The sequence below is a fragment of the Artemia franciscana genome, unplaced genomic scaffold (genome assembly GCF_032884065.1).
Source record: "Artemia franciscana unplaced genomic scaffold, ASM3288406v1 Scaffold_7798, whole genome shotgun sequence".
Taxonomy (NCBI): Eukaryota; Metazoa; Arthropoda; class Branchiopoda; order Anostraca; family Artemiidae; genus Artemia; species Artemia franciscana.
The window spans coordinates 1-8,887 of record NW_027067843.1 but is presented as its reverse complement, the minus strand read 5'-3'; the positions used below and the strand labels follow the sequence as shown (position 1 = coordinate 8,887).

The 8,887-nt window shown below is 33.4% G+C and overlaps 1 protein-coding gene across 1 annotated transcript; it reads left to right on the top strand.

Moving 5' to 3' along the window:
• Positions 1 to 5,603: 5,603 nt before the first annotated feature.
• On the top strand, positions 5,604 to 8,857 carry LOC136043652 (putative phosphatidylinositol 4-kinase alpha-like protein P2). The gene is made up of 2 exons (XM_065728548.1): positions 5,604 to 5,864; positions 8,063 to 8,857. Exons 1-2 carry the CDS (start codon positions 5,675 to 5,677, stop codon positions 8,245 to 8,247), a joined length of 375 nt encoding a protein of 124 aa, XP_065584620.1. The 5' UTR covers positions 5,604 to 5,674; the 3' UTR covers positions 8,248 to 8,857.
• The last annotated feature ends 30 nt before the right edge of the window (positions 8,858 to 8,887 follow it).

The following is an 8,887-nucleotide window of genomic DNA, read 5'->3' as shown; positions in this document are numbered from 1 at the left end:
TTAATCATTTTGTCATAAATGGGACTTAGAGAAATTTCTCCCGTGTCTCTATTGATAGCTACCTTCTAATAGAGGCAACAATCTTGACAGGGCCTTCTGAGAGTGAGACTGTACTTATTCCTCACATTCCCATGATTCCAGCGGATTTGCCTTTTCAATTGAAAACATACGAATTTTTTTCCCCATGGACAATTATATGTTGCATGTTCAAGGGTCAGTAAACCGGACAATCTATTTACATACACATAGAATGGGACAGCGAAGAATGTTGTATATCCACAAGTTTTACGGAGTTAAAAATTAGCACCTTGCATACGTGCTGCTTTAGAGGGGGGGGGGACTTAGGCTTGCGGCTCAGAGATAAATTGCCAAAAGAAAGCGTGTTGATGTATTACAATAGCAGCGCGAAACTTCGCTTGCGCCTGAAAGAGAAAGTAAAAAAAAATGCGTGTCGAAGAATTACCAGTTGTATATCTGCAGGTTTTACGCACTTAAAATTAAGCCCCTTGCACACGTGTTGCTGGAGCACGTTCCGGAAAAAAATACAAAAAAAAAGTAAACAAAAGTAATCCTCAGTCTTCTTTTCTTTGCGATTTTGTGTTTTGTCATGATTAGCCAGTGTGGTCTCAGAAATTATTTACTATACTCATGTTGATTACGCAAGTTAGTATAGGCAAGAGTCTGTTTTTTGGTATAAATCATCATAAATATGATGATTGTGTTTTTGTTAAAAATTACTTTTTGCTTTAATACTAGCTGGGACCCAGCGGCTTCGCCGCCGAGCCCCAGCACGGCACGCGGCAGGCTTCTTTATATGGATTCTCACTGTCCCTTGTGTTCTATTCCAGTTTTTTCAAAGATGTTTGATTATTAAAGCAAGTAAAACTTCTAACAACGATATCTACTAAGCTTCAAAATTTTGGTTTTCTTTTTTAATGTTTTGAATTCTTGTAATCCTTTGTTTTTTAATTAATTTTTTTTTCTTTTTTAGTTTCATCTTGTTTTTCTTTTTAGTTTTTTTAGTTGTTTACCTTTTTTAATTGTTTTTTTTTTCCTTTTTTAAAAAGTAGAGCTAAGAGAAAGAGTCAAACTTTAGCGTACAGAGGGAGGCGTTGAGGTAGAAAAGCCGCTTTCATATGCGGAGTAATTTCAGTTTGTTTTAAGTTTTAATGTCGCTCCTTACTTTCATTTAAAAAAACTTGTTTTTTTATTTAATATTAGAAGAATCCAACAGCAACTAGGAGAGAAAATTATAGAACATAGATCTTCAATAGACAAGGCCAGGAGCCTACGAAAAAGACCTGAGATTTTTTTATTCCGCCATGGCTAAACAATTGTACGATAATCCCTACCATTTCAACTTATTTGACAACTCCTTCATTATTGCCCCCGTTAAGGGTCTCATGCAAGTTTTCTCTGGAGCAGTTGAGATAAAATGCCCATACACCAAAAGGTAGCTCTCAATAGAGACACGGGAGAAATTTGTCTAAGGCCCATTTATGACAAAATGATTAATTCTGATCGTTTTCATATAAATCCACAAATTTTGTTGCACAATCAAATAAAATATCTGAATATTCTACCTAGAAATGTTAAAAAATCCATTTAAACTTCTCTAGATAATCTTAACAATTAATTTAAATCTCTCTAGATAATCCTAGAAATTCATTAAAACTTCTCTAGATAATCTTAAAAATTCTTTTAATCCTTTCTAGATAATCTTTATAGTTCATTTAAACCTTTAAAAATTCATTTAATCCTGTCTAGATAATCTATAAAAATGTATTTAAACCTCTCTAGATAATCTTTAAAATTCATTTAAACCTCTCTGGATAATCTTTAAAATACATTTAAATCTCTCTAAATAATCATTAAAGTTCATTTAAACTTCTCTAGATATATTTTAAAAAACTAGAATAAATTGAGAAATAAATTTTTCAAGAGAATTAAATGTAACTTTTGAATTAATAAGAATCAATAAAATAATCGTAAATTTTATTGTTATTGCTAGCTACTTTTAAACCTACGATTGTTCGGTATATATAGTTTAATAAAAATGAATTGATTTTTTGAATAAAATGATCGCTCAGTTAACAGGGCAGCACTATCCTCTAACATACATTACCATCATTATGGAAAGCTTCAAATCGCGTTTAATACCAGGCTTGATTTGTAACATAGTTTTTCATTTGTATTATACCTATTGTATGTGGGTAAGGCAACCCCACAAAGCTGGGGAAATATACTCACTGATCAGTTGTATGACAGGGGAATCTACACCAGAATCAAACAAAGGCTAATGTAAATACGGGGTGAGGTATCTTTTGTAGATTAGCCCCAAGACCCGGTAAGAAAGTTTTCGTTTGAAAAGGTGTCAAAAAATGGATACCATATGGATCACCATTGTTGAAAACACCAAACATGAAACTTCAGAGCATCAAGCTAGAACAACGAGGAAAATTGTATTTGTCTTCCTTTTTTTCTACGCCATCTTTATCACCATTGTTGAAAATCCTGAACAGGACACTTACTGCCCATAGCTTGAACAACAATTGGGAACTGAAAAATCATATTTTTTTAAGGCCTCGTTTAAAAGCTAATTTTTGGATATAACCGTTTCTTTAACTGTATATCAAATTCTGGGAATTATAGACAAATTAATAAGTTATCTTTTGGCACCCTATCAAGAGTTCAGAATGGAATTTGCCTCAGTAGCGATTATTGACTCTGGAAAGAGCATAAAAAGGCACCAAGTGATGTACTCACTTTCCTTCTAACTAAATTCAATGAATATACAACCTTTGTTTATGGCCTTTCTGGTTGTCCACAGACTCTTTTCCTGCATTGAATCCCTTTACTGTCCAATAGTTTCTTCTTTCAGTTCTTTAGTTTTTTCTAACGATTTTCCCAATTATTCATCCTTTCGAACATATTTCTCGCTTAATTCTTAATCCTGTTTAATGATTTGTTTTTATGTATTCTGTGGCTGGGCTATTTTTATAAACACTCAAATAAAAGTGACTCCTTCTTCAGTAACGTTGAAACAGTAACTGAAAAAAAAAAACAGATATTGAATGGTAGGTCACACTTTCAATTCGCAATTTGACAAAAATTTTTTAGGAAGTCTTAATAATAGTTCTAGTGTAGAATTTTAAATGGATGGGGGGGGGGATGCTATTTAAATAATTGGATCGAAATTCTCTTTAATCCTTTTTTGCCGAAATCCATTCTGACCGTCAGCTTGTTGCAAGCATATAAAGAGACAAAAATTGATGGACCATTTCATTATAAGAATCTTATTGTGGTGAATTTTGTTTCAACTGTTTGTTTATTAAAATAAATACAGGTTCATTTTGTAAAACGATTTCTGATTTTCCGATTTTAAAATAAAATTAAAGATAGGAATTCAAGAATCATTGCAACCAGATTTTTTTTTTCTGATTGTTGTTCCCATGTTTCTTAAACTTTAATTGAAGTGTTTTCACTGTCCAAAAAATTTTCTTCACAGTTTAAGCAGATCAGTAGCGAAAAACGATATTTCGTGCTCAGAATCAACACGCCTCAAATTTTTTTCCAGCAATTATTGTCCTTGATCTGCTCCCTTTGGTCCCCCAAGTCAAAATCCTAAATCTGCTTAATCCCGCCATCCAATATTCCCTCCAAACTTCAGCTAGGTCCCTTCAGCTGTTGCCTTTTACCCTTAGTCGTACCTGAGATATTGCCGATGCACTCTTTGGATAACCTGGATACACTTAGTGTTTTGGTTTAATTCAACATGCCCTTCAATATTAGCTAAATATTTCAAATTAATAATCTTCACTGTTCCTAAAATAACGCATATACACCACTTTGAAAAATTGGACTTACTTATGTCTTTGGATTTGATTCAATATTTCCTTCAATAAACCGTGCTTTACTTTCCCTTGAAATCTTGTGACTTGGTACCATCAACCCTACCTAAGATATATTGTATACGCCCTTTTCACAACCTGAGCACAGATAATGCCTTTTGAGTTAGTTCAATATGTCTCAACATTATCAGAAATTTTTAACTTGATAGTCTTAGCCGTTTCTGAGATATTGATATGATCTTGATGAGATATGATCCTAGTCTTTGTCCTAGGGTTTGTGGGAGTCATTTCACTCTCTAGGCATAGCTATTGGACCTTTTGACTATTTGAACAGAATGGTTATCTCAAAATTTTAATCGGATATCATTCGGGGCTGAGAAGGGGGGAAGCAGGTAGTTAAAGAACATTGGAGGGGCTTGTTTGCCTCCCATTATTTTGATTCGTTAAAACAGCACTAGAACTTTCATTTCCAGTCGAATGAACCCCCTCCTAATTTTGTGCGGTCACTTCTTCCACACTGAGGGGGCTAGTAAAAAAAAAAAAAAAAAAATAATTATCCATTGAAGCCTCCCAATACATATTATCCTATATTACATTATTCCCCCCAAATATATTTCACTTCTTTCAGACAGCAATATTACGCTGTCCATGACACTTTGATGAATTAAGTTTAGTCTTCTTAAATTTTGACTAATAGGGTATACTCGGGAGTTTATATTAGTAGGTTACGTGCTATTTAACCAAAATGAATTTCTAAAATGCATGGAAGAATAAAAGGGGAAGATGTGAAACAGGGAAATAAAAAGATGAGACAAGAAAAATGGTAAAATAAAAAAACGAATAGAAGAAAGTGAAATAAAAGGATGATCGAATAAAACGAGGAAATAGAATAACATATAAAGCAAGATAGTAAAGATTGAATAGGGAAGGTGGGAGTGGGGCTAAAGAAGGAAAAAGCCAAATATATGTCAGTATTTTTTATTACGTACCTATCAGAAGGGGGAGTCTCAAGGAAATAAATCGTTAATTAACCTAGTCTTCAAGAAAATCGTGTATATTAAGGGTTCCAGGTTGTGCGAGAATAAATGTTACAGCGCGTAAAAAAAAGAGGACTTGGGTTAGATATTTGTGCTAAGCACAAGTTACGAATTCTGTATGTGCAGTTGAAACTCTCAAAAATTCGAGTAAATTGCTCTTACGTTAATAAATCTAAAAAAGTGAGGTCCATGTAATGCACATTAACGAGTATGTTATGCATATAATAATAATAATTTATTTATTTATAACCCACTGTACAAACAATGTGAGGATAGTGGAGTAAAACAGACAAAACAAAATAAACATTAGAAAAGAAACAACACGTAAGTAAATTAAAATCAATAGAACAAACGGATGAGAACAAAGGTACAACGCAATAAGTACAACAAAATCAACAAGGAAAAAGGTCAACAGAACAAACTTATGAGTCCGTGATATGGGGTAAGCCGTCGATATGGTTGTGCCGATAACTTATCATGAAGTTCCTGTAGTTTTGCAGTTGTATCGGAAGCTTTGTATTTTTGGATTATTATCCGGTTTCGAAACGATAGATGTAGATAAAGCAGGTATTACAGTATTAATAGTAACATCTACGTAGTTTAAATAAGTCACTTAATGCATTACATAATGCATTGTAAGAGTAGCAACACATTCGTATTTTTACATGGCCCATGTGATTTGCATTAATTCTTTATTAATTTTTGTTTCAGGAGTTACATCTACAAGAATATGTAAAAACTCTTGCAAGGAGGTCACAGTTAGCTGCTCACCAGCTTATTTTGAACATGGATGTTAATAAATTCAAAGATAAAAAAGGCTGCCTGAGAGACCCAGTTCTCTATGATATATTAGATGGCATTGTAAGCAGTATAATTGAAGGATTCTCAGATGCTGACAGGGAATTATATACACAAGAATTTGCTTTTGTTAAAGCCATTACTTCAATCAGTGAGAAAATCACAAAGTTTCATAAAGGTGAGCTAATAGACGGAGTTTATATTTAGGAAAATATTTGTGAAATCATAAAGTCTGTGGTAGATCGTCTTAAATTCAAAATCTTTGGTAAAATCTAAACATTCTTAAAGCTGAGTTCAAACTGCAAGAATGACTTGTAAAAATGGGAACTGTTGCTAGTACTGACAAAAAAAAACTATCAACGCTACCTAGTATTTCATGACATTCGACATTTTTCAGTGTAATAATAAAAATCATTAGCTTAGATTGGGAAAATTAGGGTACCAATAAGGGCCCGATCTGAATTCCTGACAGAAAAGTAATAGCACAGCTTGATAAAATGCCGAGTATCGTCCAACGCTAGATGAAGTTGGCAGTTTTTTTCGTTGACGCCGGCACCAGCTTATAAGCTAATCTTTGAGCAAGTTGATTTACAGAGGTTGCATTACATTTAGAAAATATTTGTGGAAGTGATAAAGTCAGGTTTGAACTATACTAAATTCAAAATCAGTGGTAAATTTTAAGTGTTCCTAAAAGTCAAGTTATTATGTAAATGGTAAAATCAATAGTTGATCATGGCAAATTCAAAATGAAAAGAGCTAAATGAGAACCTAACCCCTTGACTTGAATTGGTGAATTAATACACAAAGATTGTGCATAGAGAAACATGTATATCAAAAAGCTTAATGGATTGTAGGCATGTTTCTTTTTATTTATTAGTTTTTTATATTCCTTTGTTGGTTTTTACTTTTTTTTTTTCACTTGACATAATAAATTAATTTAGATCTGTTAGAGTTTGTGAAAAACTTCTGGAAATTAATATTTTATTAATGTTACCACTAGTACTATAACAGTTCTTCCTCTATCACTGAGTTAAAAAAAAAGAATATCCAAAATATTTGACATACTACTTTCACGTTTATTCGTCAAAGGACCAAGGACAGTGGAAATGAAATATGACTATTTGAACCTTTTAGCAGAATCTCATAAAACCATACATATCTTAAATATTTCGGAAACGTTGAAAATTAAGTTTCAGTGAAAGACCTTCATATGTAGTTGTGCAGTAGCTGACGCAAAATTTAAAAAACCTTATATGGGAGAAGAATTTATTTTAATTTGTCTTTTACTTGACAGGTTTTGTACTAATATAAGTGAGAGCTGCAAACATTTAACTATTAAAGAATCGGGATTTTTTAATGGTCGTATTTTATTTTCAGGGATTGTTGATTCTTTGTATTAAACTATTGGTATCAAAATTCCATTTTTTAGAGTTTCGGTTACTATTGAGCCGTGTCGCTCCTTACTACAGTCCGTTACCACGAACTGTTTGATTTCCCAAACTGTTGCATAATTTTTTTATATTTAATAATTGGAACGGGAACATTACTTTTGTCAAAATAAGTCGTTTTCTTAATATCTAGTGCATTCAGAACGTTTTCAAAGTTCTGGAATTCGGGTAAAGGTTATGTGTCTATGAAGCGACTGTGAGCTTTCTAATATTGCCAGAAATTGATACCCTTACAGTTTGATTTTGAAAGAAGTTTTGTCTTTACGGTTAATATTCTCTTAACTGAGCCTGATCTATCCTATTTTGTTGAAGAAACGTCAGGGCACACAACCAAGACCTCGAACAAATGTTTTTAAAGTGGGCGTTGAGCCACTTTGTGATCATCCTTGGTAATGACATCGCTAGGATCTAGGCTGGCCAAAAATAGTATTTCCGCTTTTCCCTGGCCACACCACATTTAACAGTTGTTTGTGCTTTGGTGTTAAGCAGTCAGATATAAATACTTTCGATCGGACCCGTTTCTTCTTATTTACAAACACACGCTTCGCACAATCAGAGGAATGAAACATGGCAAGTAGGAGACAATTATTCACCAGAAGTTGCTCGAGTATGTAAGAGCTTAGTTGACTTAATATCTGTAACAATCATACTGATCTCCAACTCAGTACCGAACAGTTCTAAAACACTATTGCTCAGTTTTTCTTCACCTTTCTGAGACAGTCCGTTGATCAAAAGACCAATCGATCTTCTTCTCACCAAAGAAAGTTCTATCATTTGTTTGGACCTCATGATATGGAATTCTTCAGCTGGAATTGTGTCTATTCATCGATTTTTGGAGAGTTTATTGTTTTTTATTGTCTTTGAAGGATCAGTTTCACTAAAACCTTTATTTCAATACTTGATTCGGACATAGTGTTTTATTTTCTAGGGGAAGAAAGGAAAACAGCTTGTAACGATCTGCTTAAAGAAATAAAAGTTCCAAATGGCTGTTATTTACCATGCAGCCCCGAAGCCCATGTTCTAGATATTGACAACACGAGTGGCAAACCACTTCAGAGTGCCGCTAAAGCGCCGTTTCTAGCGAATTTCAAGGTTGTACGAAGCGGTATATAAAAAGTAGAAAATATTGCTATACCTAATGATCAAATATCAAGAAGATCTTGTAATGAGTATGTACAGACAGTCATATTCAAGGTAAGCGATTTTCCTCTCTCTCTCTCTCTCTCTCTCTGCACCGCTACTGCACCGGGAAATGGAGTAATAGAACTTGTGCCGAAAGCTATGTCAAGAGATAGTCTTGGCAAGATAGATAGGCAAGTTTGACACATCTCTTTCTGTTTTTTCGTGTTGTTTGGAAAGTTGTTTAAAAATTTTATCAGAAGTTATATATCATCTGTAACTTATAGTGATAATGTTGTGTTTATTACAAAACAAAAGAATAAACAGACAAGGATGAAAATCATTAGAAGAAAAGAAGATTATATAACCAAGCAAGAAAATTAACTAAGAATATACTATGCTGGATAGTGGATGAAAAAGGTCAAAATAGTTTTTGCACTATTAATGCACCAAAAAATGCCAAGAAACGCTAAAAGTTAAATGCTGCTGGTTATTTTCTTCGACACAAACGCCAATTTCCTCTTTTTTTCGGTTGCTCAGACATTTTGCTTTGTGCCTTCGGCAATCTCACGTCATATTCAATTTTGTTCATCTCACTGACACAATTATGTCTAGTAGATATCATTTTTTTCTT